Source organism: Semicossyphus pulcher, unplaced genomic scaffold (genome assembly GCF_022749685.1).
Source record: "Semicossyphus pulcher isolate SPU_LCO1_2020_fin unplaced genomic scaffold, fSemPul1.0.p SCAF_14, whole genome shotgun sequence".
Classification (NCBI taxonomy): Eukaryota; Metazoa; Chordata; class Actinopteri; order Labriformes; family Labridae; genus Semicossyphus; species Semicossyphus pulcher.
The window spans coordinates 22024256-22044264 of NW_027211648.1; the positions used below are offsets into that span (position 1 = coordinate 22024256).

The 20009-nt window shown below is 38.3% G+C and overlaps 2 protein-coding genes across 2 annotated transcripts in view; one reads left to right on the forward strand and one right to left on the reverse strand.

Annotated features, from left to right (window-relative positions):
• Positions 1-14456, forward strand: part of syt14a (synaptotagmin XIVa) — a 58764-nt gene extending 44308 nt beyond the window's left edge. The window contains exons 5-9 of the mRNA XM_069661190.1: positions 1532-1803; positions 1889-2338; positions 2903-3092; positions 3845-3901; positions 10285-14456. Coding sequence (XP_069517291.1) covers positions 1532-1803; positions 1889-2338; positions 2903-3092; positions 3845-3901; positions 10285-10598 — 1283 coding nt within the window. The 3' untranslated portion in view covers positions 10599-14456. The remainder of the gene's footprint in view (positions 1-1531; positions 1804-1888; positions 2339-2902; positions 3093-3844; positions 3902-10284) is intronic.
• On the reverse strand, positions 7617-8513 carry LOC138590950 (uncharacterized; the record flags this gene model as incomplete). Its single annotated transcript, XM_069661395.1, has 1 exon — positions 7617-8513. A coding segment is annotated over one exon (897 nt), but the record flags the coding sequence as incomplete, so codon positions are not given.
• Positions 14457-20009: the final 5553 nt, after the last annotated feature.

The window sequence follows — 20009 nt, forward strand, 5'->3', positions numbered from 1 at the left end:
TTTGTTATCGGGGAAACAGCTTACAGTCTTTGAAGGTATGACTGTGTCTCTACAGAAGTTCATGTACTCAGTAAAACAATCAACCTGTCCGTCAATGTTCATACTGTTCTCATCTGTTTCCAGCAGCACATTCTAAACTGTGCATTCAAAGCAGTCCCTTAGAGACTCACTAGCCTCAGGTGTCCATTTCCTGACTGTGAGTGTGGTTGCAGGCTGCCTCAGCACACAAGGTTTGTAACAGGTCTGCAGATAAAACAAGTTGTGATCTGACCTGCCCAGTGGTGGTAAGACAGTAGCTCTGTAAGCTTCTTTGACATTGGCATACAGCAGATAAAGGGTTTTATTTTCTCTGGTAGGACAATTAACAAACTGTGTAAATCCAGTCAGGTGGGAGGAGAGGGTAACTTGATTGAAGTCTCCTGATATTATTAAAAGTGCCTCAGAATGTTTAGTTTGTATCCTGGCAACTATTTCATGGAGAACTTCACATGGAACTTCAGCAGTTGCCTTGGGTGGGATGTACACCAGTATTGTTATGATATGACTGAATTATCTTGGTACATAATATGGTCGCATACCAACTGCCCAATAATTCAGTATCTGGACAACACATCTTCTCCTTGACAGTAATATGAGCAGGATTACACCATCTCTGGTTCACAAATAAAGCCAGACCCCCTCCTTTTTTCTTGCTACTAGCTTAAACATCTCTGTCTGACCGTATGAGAGTGAAGCCAGGTAGATCCACGCTGGAGATGTTTTGATTCATCCAGGTTTCAGTAAAACACAGAAAACTACATTCACGGTATACTTTCTGAGTCTTCACCAATATCTCCAGCTCATCACTTTTGTTGGGCAGAGAGTTGACATTTCCCATGATGATTGATGGCAGAAAGGGCTTATATCTCCATTTCCAAGCCTTCATCTTTGCACCAGCACGGCAACCACAAAAACACCTCTTTATCTCAGCTGGAATAGGGTGGTATCCTCCAGATTTGCTCTGAAGCTCTTCTCTTGAATAAACTCTTCTCCCCACAAAAAAATCCATCAGTAGTTGACAAAATATGATGAAAAACACAACAAAAATTAAGTAAAGATTCAGAAAAATTCAGAGCTACAAGACTTTGCTGCTACCAGTTGAAGCGCATGTTCTAGAATGTATATATTGAATATAATGAATATTTAGTTGCACAAACTTTTGTGCCCATCAGTCTTTGATCTGTTCAAATATTTGTCAAGGTATGTATAAACTTGACTTGTTGTAGTCCTTGTTAAAAGGCAAATGGATCAACAGCGACAAAAGGCTTCATTATCTTGCACTGCTAGCTACAAGGACTTTTATCTGCAGTAGTTAACCTGTCCAACCAACTACTCAACAGACCAATCTTGTAATCACTAGAGCATGTGAAAAAAAAATACCACAGTTGACTTTCTCCTTATGGTTTAAATAGGAACAATCTCTCATATTTTATGTAATAATATGCATACTTTTTTGATCCTTGATTAATCTCATGACTTCCCTACCAACTAGCCAACTGCATCCAGAGGATGAGACAAACCCCCCCGTTGGATGAGCTTCAGCCACCTCCTTATCAGGATGAGAATGGCTCTCCAAGGATGTCTTGTACACTGTCAGATCTAGGAGACGCCAAGTGTTATTTATCATATACCAGTGGAAGTCCCCACCTGTCCTTTGGCAAATGCCCGAGTGAGGGCAGCGATGGCCATGAGACTGAAAGTTACGTCAACAAGGGCTATGAGGAGGATGTACCAAGCGACAGTACAGCTGTCCTTTGCCCAGAGGTAAATACAGTAACAGTGATACAAGATATGGCTGGAAATACATATTGAGGTGTTCACTAAATATCAAACATTTCCTGTTTTTTAGGACATGTCAGCTCGTGGATCAGCAGCCCGGATACCAAAAGGTTATGATCCAGATCCACCTGCAAAATATGGCACTCTGGACGTTGTGTTTGACTTTGACTCCCAGGACCAGCAGCTAGAGGTCACAATCATGGCAGTGTCGGATCTTCCCTCAATAAAACGCACTGGAAACATCTCTTGGCAGGTCCATCTGGTGCTGCTGCCCACCAAGAAGCAGAGGGCAAAGACAGGAATCCAGAGGGGCCCGTGCCCAATCTTCACAGAGACCTTCCGATTTAGCCATGTGGAGTCAGAGATGATCAGCAATTATGCTATCCGATTCCGTCTTTATAGTATGCGGAGGATGAAAAAAGAGAAAGTGCTTGGGGAAAAGGTGTTCTACCTCACTAAGCTTAACCTTCAGGGCAGAATGTCTGTGCCAGTCATATTAGACCCATGCTCTGCTCTCCTGGTAAGTAGGATCAAAGCAGGTACTGGCTGTCTAGCGCTCACACAATACCTTACTAAATGCCCCTCTACACTGATACATTGATGAATATATATATGTATGCCCAGTTTAAAATAAAAACAGATTCTTCTGTGGGTCATGTTGGTTTTTATCCTGTATAAGTAATAGATGTGACATGGCCTTCATTTAAACCAACAATTGATTTGCAGGTTTTACAAATTCTACATATGTCTTTACTTACTACTTTACTTGGCTTTTACTGTTTCATGAAATGTTATGTTACTTTTATGCTTTGGCCAAAGAGCAACACACAGTATGGAAATTAAATACGGGAAAATTAATTCAAATTCATAAAACAAGAGCAAGAGATCAACCATTTATTATATTTATAGCCTCAATCATCACTGAAGTTTTAAACCAGGCTTTGAAAATGCCATTGATAGTGTTGGAAAATATTGTGATAATAATGAACACAACACAATTTTGGTATTGCACCAGCCAAGGCGGCAATGACTGTGATTTTACATGCCAGTGAACAATTTTCTGATTGTCTTCATACATTTTCAGGGTGGTGAATCCCAGGGCAGCCTATCAGATATGACATGCAGTGAAAGTGTCTCATCATTCCAGTCAGTCAGTCAGTCTTCCACACCAGAGATCCTTGTTGGCCTGGTGTACAATGCAACAACAGGACGTCTCTCTGTGGAAGTCATCAAAGGTATCCATTTCAAAAATCTGGCTGCCAACAGGCCACCCAGTAAGTACTCTAAAACCTTTTTGTTTGGTTATTTGTCAAAAGAGCAAAGGAGAGTTTAGGCCAGTTTTTGACATGTTTCAGTTGGGAAAAAAAGACATTGAGACATTGTGCATAGCAATCTATGTTTAGGCAGACATGAATCATGTAATCATATCAATGCCACTTCAGTCTGTTTCTACAGCAACCAATGATATTGTTCTTCTACACCACCCTTCTTTTACGTTTTCCTTCATTTTAAAGCAAGCTATACAGGCCACTAACTTGTTTTCTGTGCAAGACTTTTGAGGCAATTTACAGTGTACTGGAACTGTACAGCCACTCATTCCTACTAATTTAGTATGAATTATAAATGGTACTTAAAAACAACATTATTTAAAAAAAAAAAAAAGTGTCGTTAGAACTGACGTGAAAAACTTTTATTGAATATGAAATAAATTCAGTTTGCTTGAATTTGTCCAACTACAACTGAGCTTATGATAAAATATGAACTATGCATAACTTGTCACTACTCCAAATGAGAGATAGTCCAATCTATTGCAACTGCAGGCATCATTTTTTTTCTGGTTTGATTCCTGGCTCATTCCCCTTATTTCCTCTTGTTGAACTTTGTGCTTGGTTGTTGGCCTTGTGATCCTAATTACTATTTCCTTGCATCTTCTGTCATGTCTGCACAAGAAATTTTCTCACTCTGCATAATTCTTGACATCTTGGTCCGTTGTTTTTTCTTACTGCTGTCCAACCCTTGTTGTCAGATGGGCTATTCTGTTGTCTAAAACACTTAATAGGTGGACAGGTTTATATTATAAGAGGTGAGTGTCTGTCTCTGACATAATTAATGTGCGATCTCTTGTTAAATAATTGACCTTTTCATACTATCTACATGGATGTATACAATTGCATGCAAAGTATTTTCCATTTGTCGACATTTGTAATTTACATTTGTGTCATTTCTTCAAGTTTTGTCTACTTATCTGATTTCCATAAGTATCTATAGCATTTTTTTCAAGTTTAAGTTGGAAAAATGTATGATTTATGAGGAAAGAATGTGAGAACCAAAAAAATTGAAGAAGCATTAAAACCATTGCTAAAATTCTGGGACTGTACTGTCAAGCATGTTCTTTCCAAACATGAATCTGTTCATTTAATTTTAAGCAAATTATTGACATTTTGACAATTAGATCAAGTTAGATCAATACCACTTTTGTGTGGTGCATACGAAGCTGCAACAGGCAGGTAGCCAGCTAGAAAGGGCACCACATGTAGACTGCTGCAGCCAGGGCGATCGTCTGTACCACTGAGCCACAGCATAAAACAAATAAGCCATGTTAAATAGTAAGCTTTGTAGTTACTGGTAGGTGTTAGCTTTTGCCTTATTCAGGATAGCTATTTTCCCCTGTTTACAGACTTTATATTGACAGTCTTCTAACTCCAGCTTCATATTTAGCCAACAGATATGACAATTAAATCCATCTTCTCAGCTAACCCTTGACAAAAAGTGAATATGCTTTTTTCCCAAATGAAGACTCTGGGACAAAAAAGTACATAATGGTAAAATTTTTCACTGTAACACCTTCACACACGCTTTAAAAATTCTATCCATGAAGATAGTTACTTGTTATAAACCTTTCTACCATCAGTTTTAAATGTATATGTCTTGTTATGCATGCCGCCCTGTAGCTGCTCTCCAAAACGTGTCTTGTGTTTGTGTCAGTGATGCCTGGCAGCCTTTCATGTTTTCAATCAGAGGTGAAATCCTAGAGCAGTCTGGTTGTATTGGTGGCTGATGGCCATCTTAAAGGAATTGCGGTGCTCCATTGACTATTAGTTTCAAATAAAAAGTACACTTTTGCATGCTTCTATGTTTTGTTTCTATTTTCTAGTCAAATCAATTTTTTTTTGTATAGCGCCAAATCATAACCAAAGTTATCTCGAGACACTTTACAAAAAGAGCAAGTCTAGACCGTACTCTTTGTTATGTAAAATAATTAAACAATTATCTAATAGTCACTATAGTGTCCTCCCATCAATTGCTGTTTTCCTTGTATTCTTGAATGTAGGTATCTAAGGATATTGGCCAGATCTTCATATTGTTTGTACTTTTCTTAATAGCATAGACAGTTGTCACATCTGCTAACGCTGAAAAAAATGTGCAAAATCCAAAGCTCATTTTCTATCTCTTTAAAACACTACCAAAGCAACTATCAGTTGCAGCCCCTCTCATTCAGCAACAATACCAAAGAGCTGTGCATCAGAACTAGTGACCATTTAAGACATCGACAGATTATTTTTGCCGTGTGCTTTTATGTCAAAGAGAGCAACTTCATGTGTGATTAATGGCATTGATCTAGGAGTTGGAAGGCAGCTGGTACTTGACAGTATGAAAGCCTCAGCAATTAATTCCTTACACTCCCTCTTTGACAGGAACACAATACACATTATTATTATTATTATTGAGTGTGATTGAAGAAGAGGAGTGAAACACTCCTAAAGTCCCATTGTGACTGCCAGTCTTGCCTCGTTTGCTTTGAGATACCAGAACCTTAGTTTATATCATGATTTCTGCAGGGAAATAAGGAGTGAATAAGAAAATTGTGAATGCTGAACCTCTTGATAATGGCAGTATTTTGAGAAGTTCACACCCTTGTGATGCTGCATTAATGTTATGCACCAGCCTTTTATTATGTATTTTTTTATATTGTAATTTGTTAGCAGTGGACATGTACAGTCATGGCCAAAAATATTGGCACCCCTGCACTTCTGTCTAATAATGCACCACTTCTCCCAGAAAATTTCTGCAATTACAAATGCTTTGGTATTCACATGTTTATTTATTTTGTTTGCATTGGAACAACACAAAAAAGCAGAGAAAAAAAGTCAAATCTGATCTAATTCTACACAGAACTCCAAAAATGGATTGGACAAAATGATTGGCACCTTTTCAAAATTGTAAGAAATAATTGTATTTCATGCATGTGATGCTCCTTTAATTTGCATTTAAACTCACCTGTGGCAAGTAACAAGTGCTGGCAATATAGAAATCACACTTACAGCCAGTTAAAATGGAGAAAAGTTGACTAAACCTTTGTGTTGTGTGTCTGTGTGTACCACACTGAGCATGGAGAAAAGAAAGAGCAAAGAATTGTCCGAGGATTTGAGAACCAAAATCGTGGAAAAGCATGGACAATCTCAAGGCTACAAGTCCATCTCCAGAGATCTTAATGTTCCTGTGTCCACTGTGCGCAATGTCATCAAGAAGTTTACAGCCCATGGTACTGTAGCTAACCTCCCTGGACGTGGATGGAAGAGAAAAATTGATAAAAGATTGCAACGAAGGATTGTTTGAATGGTGGATAAAGAACCTCAGTCAACTTCCAAACAAATTCAAGCTGACCTGCAGACACAGGGTACAACAGTGTCAGCTTGCACTATCAGTCGCCATCTGAATGAAATGGGACGCTATGGCAGGAGGCCCAGGAGGACCCCACTGCTGACACAGAGACATAAAAAAGCCAGACTGGAGTTTGCCTAAACTTACCCGAGGAAGCCAAAATCCTTCTGGGAGAACGTCCTGTGGACAGATGAGACCAAAGTAGAGCTTTTTGGTAAAGTACATCATTGTACTGTTTACAGAAAACAAAATGAGGCCTTCAAAGAAAAGAACACGGTCCCTACGGTCAAACATGGTGGAGGTTCACAGATGTTTTGGGACCGACTCTTTGTTAAGTTATTTAAAGAGAGGCCCAACATCAATCCACCATGAGTAGCACTTAGCAATTCGGCACATTGGCAAGGAAAAACTTCCTTTTAACAGGCAGAAACCTCGAGCAGAACCAGACTCATGTTGAACAGCCATCTGCCTCGACTGGATGGGCCGAAAATGGGATAGAAGGAGATGCAGGATAGAGACAGGCAAAGAGAGCAACAACAACATATGTTCTTGTTACCACAACAACATATGTCCTTGTTACATGAACAACAACAGACACATACTTATGGTTACAATGCCAATAATAGTGGTAGACTAGGGTGAAGATTGGCTAAATAAATAAATAAATAAATAAATTAGCGAGAGAAGCAGAGTAATGATAAAGGCTGAGGTAATCGTAATTGTAACAGTTGAAGTCAACAGGTCTACTATTAGCATTAGCAGCAACAATAATGATACTATGGGGAAGGCTGATGTTAGTAGTTGTTGCAGTCGAGCAGGTCCACAGCAGCAGGTGGTCTGCAGCAACGATCCTCAGGAACCTTCAAGACAAGGGAGCACAAGAACTCCCGGGAAGATATGTGGTTAGTAATGTTAATGGGACCAGAAAATACAGAGTTAATGAGCTGCATTAATATGACAGATAGAGAGAGAGAGAGAGTCAGAGAGAGAGGAAGAGAGAGAGAGAGAGAGAGAGAGAGAGAGTCAGAGAGTCAGAGAGAGAGAGAGAGAGAGAGAGAAGCTTGGTGTGTCAGATCCCCCCGGCAGTCTAAACCTATAGCAGCATAACTATGGGCTAGTCCAAGCCTGAGCCAGCCCTAACTATAAGCTTTATCAAAGAGGAAAGTTTTAAGTCTACTCTTAAAAGAAGAGAGGGTGTCTGCCTCCCGGACCTTGACTGGTAGATTGTTCCAGAGGAGGGGGGCCTGGTAATTGAAGGCTCTACCTCCAACACTACTCTTAGAGACTTTAGGTACCACAAGCAGGCCTGCATCCTGGGAGCGCAATGTTCTAGAGGGGTAATATGGCACTATGAGCTCTTTAAGATATGATGGTGCCTGACCATTAAGAGCTTTGTAAGTAAGAAGAAGGATTTTAAATTCTATTCTATATTTTACAGGAAGCCAGTGCAGAGAGGCTAATACAGGAGAGATGTGCTCTCTCTTCCTAGTTCTTGTCAGCACACGTGCTGCAGCATTTTGTACCAGCTGCAGAGTTTTTAGTGACTTATTAGGGCAGCCTGATAGTAACGAGTTACAATAATTCAACCTGGAAGTAACGAATGCATGGACTAGTTTTTCTGCATCGTTTTGAGACAAGATGTGTCTGATTTTTGCTATGTTGCGAAGATGAAAGAAGGCTGTCCTTGATATTTGTTTTATGTGGGAGATGAAGGACATATCCTGATCAAATAGAACTCCCAGATTCCTAACAGTAGTGCTGGATGCCAGGCTGATGCCATCTAGGGCAGCTATATCATTAGAGAAAGAGTCTCTAAGGTGTTTTGGGCCGAGCACAATAACTTCAGTTTTGTCTGAATTAAGTAGCAGAAAGTTTCTAGTCATCCAGATCTTTATGTCCTTAAGGCATGCTTCTAGTTTAGATAGCTGATTGGTTTCATCTGGCTTCATAGATAAGTATAATTGAGTATCATCTGCATAACAATGAAAATTAATGGAGTGTTTCCTCATGATATTACCCAGAGGAAGCATATATAAGGTAAAAAGAATCGGTCCGAGCACAGAACCTTGTGGAACTCCATGACTAACTTTGGTTTGCATAGAGGACACATCATGAACATTAACAAACTGAGATCGATCTGATAGATAAGATTTAAACCAACTTAGTGCAGATCCTGTAATGCCAATTAAATGTTCTAATCTCTGTAACAGGATGTGATGGTCTATCGTGTCGAAAGCGGCACTAAGATCTAACAGGACGAGTACAGAGAGAAGTCCTCTGTCTGAAGCAGTAAGTAGATCATTTGAAACTCGCACAAGGGCTGTCTCAGTGCTATGGTGGACTCTAAATCCTGACTGAAAGTCCTCAAATAAACTGTTGTTATGAAGAAAGTCACATAATTGATTAGCGACTGCTTTCTCAAGGATCTTTGAGATAAAAGGAAGGTTAGATATAGGTCTATAGTTAGCTAAGGTGCCTGAATCTAGGGTAGGCTTTTTAAGAAGTGGCTTAATTACAGCTAGTTTAAAAGACTGGGGTACATAGCCCGTCGATAAAGACATATTGATCATATCTAGTAAAGAAGTGCTAATTGAGGGAAAGACTTCCTTAAGCAGCTTGGTTGGAATTGGGTCTAAAAGACAGGTTGATGGTTTAGACGAAGATATCAGAGAATTTAGCTCAGGAAGGTCAATTGGAGAAAAAATATAAAGACTACCAAAGAATTTTGAGGCACAATGTAGGGCCCAGTGTCAGAAAGCTGGGTCTCCGTCAGAGGTCATGGGTCTTCCAGCAGGACAATGACCCAAAGCATACTTCAAAAAGCACCCAGAAATGGTTTAAGACAAAGCGCTGGAGAGTTCTGAAGTGGCCAGCAATGAGTCCAGATCTAAATCCCATAGAACACCTGTGGAGAGATCTCAAAACAGCAGTTGGGAGAAGGCACCCTTCAAATCTGAGAGACCTGGAGCAGTTGGCAAAAGAAGAGTGGTCCAAAATTCCAGTAGAGAGGTGTAAGAAACTCATTGATGGTTATAGGAAGTGATTGATTTCAGTTATTTTTTCCAAAGGGTGTGCTACCAAATATTAAGTTGAGAGTGCCAATAATTTTGTCCAGTCCATTTTTGGAGTTCTGTGTAGAATTATATCAGATTTGACTTTTTTTCTCTGCTTTTTTGTGTTGTTCCAATGCAAATAAAATAAATAAACATGTGAATACCAAAGCATTTGTAATTGCAACAATTTTCTGGGAGAAATGGTGCATTATCTGACAGAAATGCAGGGGTGCCAATATTTTTGGCCATGACTGTATCTCCTCCTTTTTTGTTGCTAACTTCTTCTACTTCAATTTTATCTTCAACATTCTTCCTTATTTTAGGTTAGACATAGTTGCATAGCAACAAGGCTGAAAAAACCTTGCACCATTTGATTTGTTGCTCTCTCTTTTCAGAAAAGCTTTGATTTGTATTTGATTAGGAGAAAACTGCATTCTGTATATAGTTGTAACCTAATATCAGAACTGCCGTGACATTAGTACGAAAACAAATTGGTTGTTGGAAAAATGTGTCATTAATTGCTTCAGAGGAAACAAAGCTGCAGCCTGTAGTAATGTTTATTCAAAGACAATACACTTGAGGAACATAAAGATTTTGCACAAATGATCCATTACTAAAATCAGTTGCTAATTTATTAACTAGTAAAAAACAAACAAATTGTTTTAGCATCGTAAACCATCTATTTGAAAATATTTTAAAAGATTTATATAATTTTCCCTCTAATTGTCTACTCAACATGTTTCTCATTTAGATACCTTTGTTAAGCTGACCTTGCTGAACTCCATGGGCCATGAGATGTCCAAATGCAAGACCTCCATCTGTCGGGGTCAGCCCAACCCAACCTACAAAGAGACATTTGTCTTTCAGGTAGCTCTTTTCCAGCTATCGGACGTAACGCTTATCTTTTCCGTCTACAATAAGCGCAGCATGAAGCGCAAGGAAATGATTGGCTGGATTTCGCTTGGCCTCAACAGCTCTGGAGAGGAGGAGCTCACCCACTGGACGCAGATGAAGGAATCTAAAGGACAGAAGGTTTGCCGCTGGCACAGTTTGTTGGAGTCTTAGCAAAAGAACATTAAGAGAAGAGTGCATGAGGGTAATGGCCCAGATCAGTTGGGATAAAGTAGATAACCAAGCAATTGGTATGGGCAGTTAGCAAAGATTAATGTGACATATGTTTATGTATTACTTTGGCACTGTTTTTAATATTTCTTACAGCTATTGATATGTTGTACAGCATGGGCGTAGGAACCATTATGTGAGTGTTCGGACCCACCCACTTTTAGCATATCGAAAATAAGTGCATCTGCCTATCCACACGGTGTTCTTTTGAGAGCGCACGATCAGTCGAATCCATTCCGCCTACACATTGGGAGAATTACCATATAAGAAAGATTTTTTACAGCAGAAATAAACATGTTTACAGCCTGGTACAAAAAAAACAGTTTTGTCTTAAATAGCAAATTTTACTGTTGATGTTAAATGTATGGGGTTGAATTTTATTAAACCACACCTGTTTTAATTCAGCTATATTAAGCCTTAAATTGAGTGATAGGCGGATACTGCTAGCTGTCTGCTATATGTCAACACATATACACAGTCACTGAACTTAATTTTGCCAGTTTGTGTAGTTGGAGCCTTTAGAGGGACAAATAATGTGTCTCTCTGTGGGATTTATGGAACTTTCTGACCGTGCAAGAAGTCTGTGCTCCAGCTTTTCAATTAGTTAAATGCTAGTATTATTGATATATTTTTAGCACCAAGTAGCAGGTATACTGTGCTCGCCAAATCATGCGTTTTTCTTTCAAAGATTTGACCCAAATATTAGAAAGCTACCTGGTTATTTTGTGAGTGCAAGTGCACAAAAAGAATATCCACATACTTGGATGATGTGTGATGTTAATGAACCCAAAGTTTAATGTACCGCTACGTTACTGTCACCGTAAATTTGCAGATAAGTGTATGCAGCATTAGGTGTGTCGTAGTAATGCACAGATTGCAGTCATGTCACTGTGGATTGGGCTAACAGGGTCTTAAAAATTAAAACATTTGTTAATAGTGAGTGGGTTGCAAGTATTTTTAAGTTTATACAGTGATTGCACCGCAGCAGAAACAAGGAGTGTGTCTCTCTGGCGCGGTGCGCATTTCCACACGACACACAGCGCTGTTACTTAATTGATCTAGATAGAGATATCTAGACATGCAGACAGGATCAGTCAATATCAAATGATAATTAAATGAAATGTGTGTCAGTCGAGGTTACAGTGAAATAGTTGGAGTTGGAGTGTAAAAGCGATTCTCCTTATAAATCTTGTGCTCTATCAGAGCTATCTTCAGAATGTTATTTAAGATGCTAAAATGTATTCAGTTCTCTCTGGAGTTTCCTCTGTCCTGTCAGTTTATAACAGTTTAAATCAGTTTTTAGCTGCTTAAATGTCCCACGACATTTTGCAGTGACATTACTGCACTCATGGAAACAATTACAACTGCTATAAACAGCTTCTCTAATCTTTTAAAGTAAATAGTTGAAGAAGACATTCATACATCAATACAACACAATAAAGAAATCACCTGAAAGCTGCTCAATGTCATTTATAATAATTTATTGATCATTTGGCTCTGTGTTTTAACAAAATCACACCCTTTAAGACCTGAGTACAGTACAAACATGGACTCACAGATGATAGAGAGTTAAAGCTCAGCTTAGTTTTATCATAAAAGCTAACCTTAAAACATAAAACATAACCTTGAGGACATTCTCGGGTTCTTCTTTGGTGACTTGGACTCATCTCTGACTTGAACACTGGGGACTCGAGACTCAACTCAGACTTGAGGTTTGGTGACTCGACTACAATACTGGTGCTCGCTATAGCTGCTTGTTAGCCTGTTCAGTGTTTATTAAACATTTATGTAATTGTTGGCCAGTAAATAGGAGTCAGGAGTTGTTTGCTTTTCCCCGGATAGATTGCAGCGGACCATAGTGATGAGAGGATCGGTTAATTTAAATTTCTCGTTACATGTTGGTCACCCGCCGCTTTCTCACCGGGCGAGCAAGCAGCGAGTCCACTGCTCCTTTAGTCTTATAAATAAACAGCCGGTTTCACAAAGATGTTTTAGACTGGTCTATAGTGTTAGGTCAGTCTTAATTTTGCTCAAAGATTAGTCTAGTACAAGTCAGACCGTTTCACAAAATTAAAGATTGACTAATTTTAAGCCAAAAAAAATGTACACCCCTAGTCTAACTCATCTAAGACTCATGTTACCACGGTAACAATCAGTGACACCTGCTGACCAGTAGCACCAATTATGAACAGCTATGATGGTCCTTTCAATGGTCGTATTAACAGTGTTTACTGCTTTCCAACTAAAATGCCCTTATAACCTCCAACAGGCAAACATTTTCTGCTGGGGTAAATGGACTTGAGCGAACGGTCGGCCATTATTTTAGTTTTTAAAAAAAGGCTTAATTTACCCAGAATTCAGTGCATCATAGTGCTGCTTAAGATGGTCAAGAACTGAACTACTTTGTGAAACAGATGAATTTAGATGTCTGTCTGAAGTTTGTTATATCTAAGCCATAGTCAAAGTCTATCTTTGTGAAACCGGCCCCTGCTGTCAGTCACTGTCACAAAGAGAATCTCCTCTGTGGGAAACATGAAATTAAACTAGCTCATTCATGAGTGAATGGATGGTCACTTTCAAAAACATCAAGATAACTGGCTAACCACATAATGTAGCTTTGAGAATCATGCCTCAGGTCCTGGTGATTCATCATAATAGTAGAAATAATTGACTACAGTTGTCCTCTAATTAACTTATTGATTTAATAACAGAAATTAATTTTACAAAAAATTGCATGCAGCATAAAGAGATCCTCAAGTTTAAATAAACAGTGAGTGGTTAAAGATGGCTCTGAATTAGTCATCAAGTCAATTTCTGTACTTTTTGTTTTATGTGATCCGACTGGGGCCAACCACTTCCTCTGGATAAAATTACAAAATATAGGCTAGCCATAATTTAGGGGTTTTGCTATAGCCAGATAAATATCAAAGTAGGCTACTTGTTAAAAGGCACCAGAATACAGGAAATTACTTCTACTCTGTTCAAATTTTTCTGGGTGAAGACCCCCAGACCCCCCATCAAATTGTCCTGCCCACTTGAATTATGCTTCCTTCATCCATGTTGTACAGCTTGCAATGTGATGTCATTTAATTCATGGATTGCCTTGTAATTACTATTAATTATTATCTTTTTAACTGGACCACCCCAAGATGCAGGTTTTGGATAACATCGAGTAAATAATTGATTGAAAATACACCTCAGCTCAAGCAACTGACATCAGGATTGGTTTAACCCTGACCAGAAATAACTACAACTCCTCTGCAAGGTCCTGAAAGAATGATAGTTGAATGCCTTTGTAAAATAAATTTATGACATAAATTTAATAGAGGTTTTTATTTTAAAGCTAGATCAGATCAATTTTCAATTTAATTTTCATGTAGTATTCTCTTCTATGTCATTGACTGCTACCCAATTGTAAAGTCCATGAAAATCTATTTTCTCAGACAGTTTCATTTATGAGAAGTTAATTCCACCATGTACATAAAATGTCCCACTGTGGTTCTCGTAGTATTGATTGTTTTAAGTGAGAGTTTAGTATATTTGTGTTATTGCTATTTCTAGTTCTCACTGGTTCAACTGGGATAGGTTGGTTGAAAGAGGTGATGTCATGAATCATTGCGCATCAGTCAGAGTTGAGCAACATTTGAGTCAAAACAATTGTGGTTTTGTTTACTTCTGTTACCTAAAAAAAACACAACCACAGAGTCTGGAAATTAGAACAGATAATTATTGATTGATTATTTAATAAGGTTATGGTTAAGGTCAAATTTATTTATAGAGCACTTCAAAACAAACAGGTAAACTGTAAAAACAATTGAAAGAGCAATTCAAAGTTTATTATCAAATATTCACTAAAAATGTTTTCTTTTTCAAAACAAAATGTTTGTTGTTTAGTAATTTATTATTTGTTATTTAATTTTATGGAAGAGTCCTTCAAACCAAATCTTTACATTTTTCTTTTTGCTTATAGCTAGTTAATAACAAATCCCTTGTGTCAGAAGTAAATTGGGAACCATCAGTGCCGCGGTTTTCCAGAGAGAATATTGTCAGGATACTTTTGAAATTAGCGCTCTCAGGTTTAAATTTTTTTTTCCAGATGTCATTTGGCAGAGGCAGAGGTTAAAATAGTCACTTGTTTTTGAACTAGAAACAAACAAAAACACATCAGTCACTCCATCCAGGGAAAACATTTGAAACAAAAAAAGAAGAAACAAATTTCATAAACAAAATATGGATAGGGAAATAACCCTAGTGGAAATATTGCAGTTTATAAGCAAATAAGTTAAATTTACCACAGCACAATGTGTCTACTGCTACTGCAATGTACTTTCAATGTGAAAATTGAAGGATGTTGAAAGGTTTTTATCTTTTTTATTTTGTAAACGTTTCTAGGCAACCAAATTACTACAATTTTGTGAATCCCCTTCCGTCGACACTGCCAATACGAAAAAAATCACAGCATTGTCTGAAACTGAATTTATGTTAACAAATCAACATATAATCTAACACAACTGAGGGCAGATTGCAATGGTTGGGGACAAACACTGGTTGGGGATGGGCACTGACAAACTGAGATATGTTTTATAGTAAAATGTGTTTTTATTGTGGTAATTGTGCTTTCAAGAATTCCATCTACAATTCAGTAGTTACAAAAAGAATGTAAAATGCATTTAATCATTTTTTTTATAGATATCTCTTGAATAGAGTTTACTTGGTAACATATCACAACGGTTAAGCTAACAGGTTAAAATAAAAATTACTTCTTGTACCTGCTCTGGTGCTATTTAGAGATGTGGCTGTATACACAGAATCAGTTGCCTTATGATTTAGTCAGTTCAAGTGTACACAGTGCAAAAACAGACACAGACAATCTCCTATAGCGCACAGACCTGTATCCATAATTACAAAAAGCACCCTAAAGAGATACTCTTGGGTGTGTACCACCAATAAGCCTCTCTAAAGGGAATACAAATCCACAGTGTAGACTGATAAACTGGAAGAATGTTTACAGGGGAATGTGAAAGCATTTTTAGTTGTGGCCTGTCATTTACAGAGAAACACATATACTCTTTTCTGTGGCTGTGGTTGTAGTGAAAGGTAGATTTGTGCAGTGGACGTGGAAGTGTGTGTGTGTGTGTGTGTGTGTGTGTGTGTGTGTGTGTGTGTGTGTTTGTGGGTGGGGGTATAGGTAACTGTTGAATTTCTTAAGTTATTTAAGCAATATCACATGAGTGGGAGCGATGTTGTGCTGAATATCATCATGTGATTCGTTCATAGGCACGAGGCCGCAGAGCAAGTGCCGCAGATAATCACGGCCGTGATGATATTCAGTACAACATCATGACCTCGAGTCTGATATTGCCTTCCTACAGCAGTTATACAAGTGGTAAATAGTAGTAAAAAGTAGGGCTGTCAAAGTTAACGCGCATTCCCTTTACTGCCACTAATTATTTTAACGCGCCATTAACGCATGCGCGTTCTATTATTATGACCCTCCACCGACCTCGTAGTTTGAGAAATCAGGAAGCGATGCAGCCACAATGTTGCGGATAGCATGCAGAAACAAACCTCCGTGAGCAGAAATAGAAAAAGAAAAGGGTCTTTTAAATGACAAATTCAGCCTCAAAGCCCTGCTAGATGATTCTTGCCAGGCGTTTGCACGCTCTCCTTGTTGAGGAAGAGCACTGAAACAGTGACAGGAGTCACTAGACATCAGGACGCTCTCTGTCCGCACACAATCATTTGCAGTTGTGTAACGCAATGTAAACATTCCTTCTGTGTATCTCCGTATGTCCCAATTGTAAATGCATTGATTGTCGCTGTTTATAAAGCTTATAAAAGGTGCAGATGTCAGGTGTCAGATGTCGGTAACAATCGACCGTTTTGATAGCTACGTCATTAATAAAGTCCCTTGTGCACACGCGACTCACATGCTGTGAGAACTGAATTGCAAGAGAAAATATTTAACTTTTGTGACTTAATTAAATAGACTGTCAACTCAGCAGACAGAGAGACAGACAGAAAGAGGGGGCGGGCCAGAAGCTATGCAGAGGTGCAGGTGTGTTGGGGGGACTGAGGCAAAGTAAAGTGATCAGATTCAAGTAGATTGTGAATTGAAACGTGAATTAAGGTGAAGAAGAGAGTACAATTAAACTGTGATAGGAAGAAATAAGCATCTAGAAAGAGGGTAATCCAGACTGAGTAAGTCTACATGTGATGTGCTTCTCATAGAAATCATTGATATATGCGATTGCCATGTTATGCTTTCAGCATATTTTGCAGTATAAATGTACCTTTGAGGTTATTCTGCAGAATATTCTGGACAGTATTTGTCATTGTTTTGGAATGTTGCAGTAATAATAAACATACATTTGCATAAAGGAAGCATATTTGTCCATTCCCATGTTGATAAGAGTATTAAAAAATATCTCTTAAAGGTACATTTACAACAGGTAAAAAATGTGCGATTAATTTTCAATTAGTCGTGAGTTAACTATAGACTACCATGCGATTAATCGCGATTAAATATTTTAATCGATTGACAGCCCTAGTAAAAAGTTGCTCCACCAACTAAACTAGTTTCAAACCTTAACTGAAACAGGACTATTTTTGCCAAGCAACCCAAACATTCAAGCACATTGTATATGTCTACATTAATCAAGCTGGTACCTCTGAATCACACAGCAGACTCTTATTTCACTGGTTGCCTGACAGATTAAAACAAACAGATGAATGTACCTGATAAAAAATCACATGGTCTGAGGTAACCTGTAGACACGGAGTGCAGGAATCGTTGGGTCGCTTGTCAAGTCCACTTTCAGTTTAATCAAATCAAATCAAATTTTATTTGTATAGCGCCAAATCATAACCAGAGTTATCTCGAGACACTTTACAGAAAGAGCAGGTCTAGACCAACTCTTTGTTATGTTATTTAAAGAGAGGCCCAACATGAATCACCATGAGTAGGACTTAGCAATATTCGGCACATTGGCAAGGAAAAACTTCCTTTTAACAGGCAGAAACCCCGAGCAGAACCAGACTCATATTGAACAGCCATCTGCCTCGACTGGACGGGCCGGAAATGGGATAGAAGGAGATGCAGGATAGAGACAGGCAAAGAGAGCAACAACAACATATGTTCTTGTTACAACAACAACATATGTCCTTGTTACATGAACAACAACAGACACATACTTATGGTTACAATGCCAATAATAGTGGTAGACTAGGGTGAAGATTAGCAAAATAAATAAATAAATAAATAAGCGAGAGAAGCAGAGGAATGATGAAGGCTGAGGTAATCGTAATTGTAACAGTTGAAGTCAACAGGTCTACTATTTAGCATTAGCAGCAACAATAATGATACTATGGGGAAGGCTGATGTTAGTGGTTGTTGCAGTCGAGCAGGTCCACAGCAGCAGGTGGACGGCAGCAACAATCCCCAGGAACCTTCAAGACAAGGGAGCACAAGAACTCCCGGGAAGATATATGGTTAGTAATGTTAATGGGACCAGAAGATACAGAGTTAATGAGCTGCATTAATATGACATAGAGAGAGAGAGAGAGAGAGAGAGGAGAGAGAGAGAGAGAGAGAGAGAGAGAGAGAGAGAGAGACAGAGACAGAGAGAGAGAGAGAGAGAGAGAGAGAGAGAGACAAAGAAGCTTGGTGTGTCAGATCCCCCCGGCAGTCTAAACCTATAGCAGCATAACTATGGGCTAGTCCAAGCCTGAGCCAGCCCTAACTATAAGCTTTATCAAAGAGGAAAGTTTTAAGTCTACTCTTAAAAGAAGAGAGGGTGTCTGCCTCCCGGACCTGGACTGGTAGATTGTTCCAGAGGAGGGGGGCCTGGTAATTGAAGGCTCTACACTACTCTTAGAGACTTTAGGTACCACAAGCAGGCCTGCATACTGGGAGTGCAATGTTCTAGAGGGGTAATATGGCACTATGAGCTCTTTAAGATATGATGGTGCCTGATCATTAAGAGCTTTGTAAGTAAGAAGAAGGATTTTAAATTCTATTCTAGATTTTACAGGAAGCCAGTGCAGAGAGGCTAATACAGAAGAGATGTGATCTCTCTTCCTAGTTCTTGTCAGCACACATGCTGCAGCATTTTGTACTAGCTGCAGAGTTTTTAGTGACTTATTAGGACAGCCTGATAGTAACGAGTTACAACAATCCAGTTACAATTAAGTTGTGGAACTAGTTGAGCTGGTGGAGCAAAAAATAATGATCTGTTGTTGATTGTTACTATTTGCCGCTTATAACTGTTGTAAAAAAGCAATATCTTACTTGAGGTTGTGATATACTGAATGTCATCATGGCTGTGATTATCTGCGATTGAATTACAGCCGTGATGATATTCAATACAACACTGTCTTGCAATCTATATACAGTAAATGTTTTCTTTTCCATTTTTGTATTTGTTATGGGAAATTTGTGTCAAGACAGTTAAATCTGAATATTAACCCAACCTGTGCTTTCAGGATGGCTACTATTGCTTATTCTGCTTTTTTATTTTATGTATAAGGAAAGAAAGAAACACACTTGTGTCTTATAGCTTTGGTCCTCTATTCATTCCCTTCTCAAAAACAAGAGAGGGATATGATGGAGACTGAGAGAACAATTCTCAGAACAATCTGTCATAACCTTTTAACTTTGATGCTTTTTAACAGTGTAAAACGTAAGTGTAGCTTTTACAGCACAATGAGGAACCCAACGAAAAAGAAAAGCCTCAAGTCAAAGTAAAGCTTATAAACTAAAACTTATAGATCATGACCTCCAAGGCTTCATCAGTCCTCCTTCTTATCAGGGTACTTTTTGACACTGTTGTAAAGCGAGAATGAGACTTGCAATTTAAAAAATACAATGTATAGAGATTCAAACTACATAAATTGAGATAAATTGTTTTTTTTCAAAGTTAACACTGCATTTGAATTTGATTAAATTAGTGGTATTTAAATTTTATAAACATTACTTAATAATAACATTACATTTAACAGGTACTAATTAGGTTTTCGTCTTTTAAAATAAATTATGGCGTGCTTTTTTGTATTTTTTTTTACAAAACAAAAACTTGTAACACTTTTTTTTGCTAACCTTGCATAAGATGTGTTTCACCTATAAGGCTTCTGAAATAATATGGTTTTTTTGTTGTAGGCTATTGTTATTTTAGTTTTCATTGCTAATTTTAAACTGGTGGGTTTTTTTAATTATTATTTAGTTTGGAAACTACCTTTTCCAGGCCGGCATTGGTGCCTTACTGTTCTTCACTCAGCAACCTTGTGTTACATTGTCTTAATTTACTTTTAAATCTACTTTTCCTTTTGTACTTCAGGCTGAGGCAGATTTGTAAA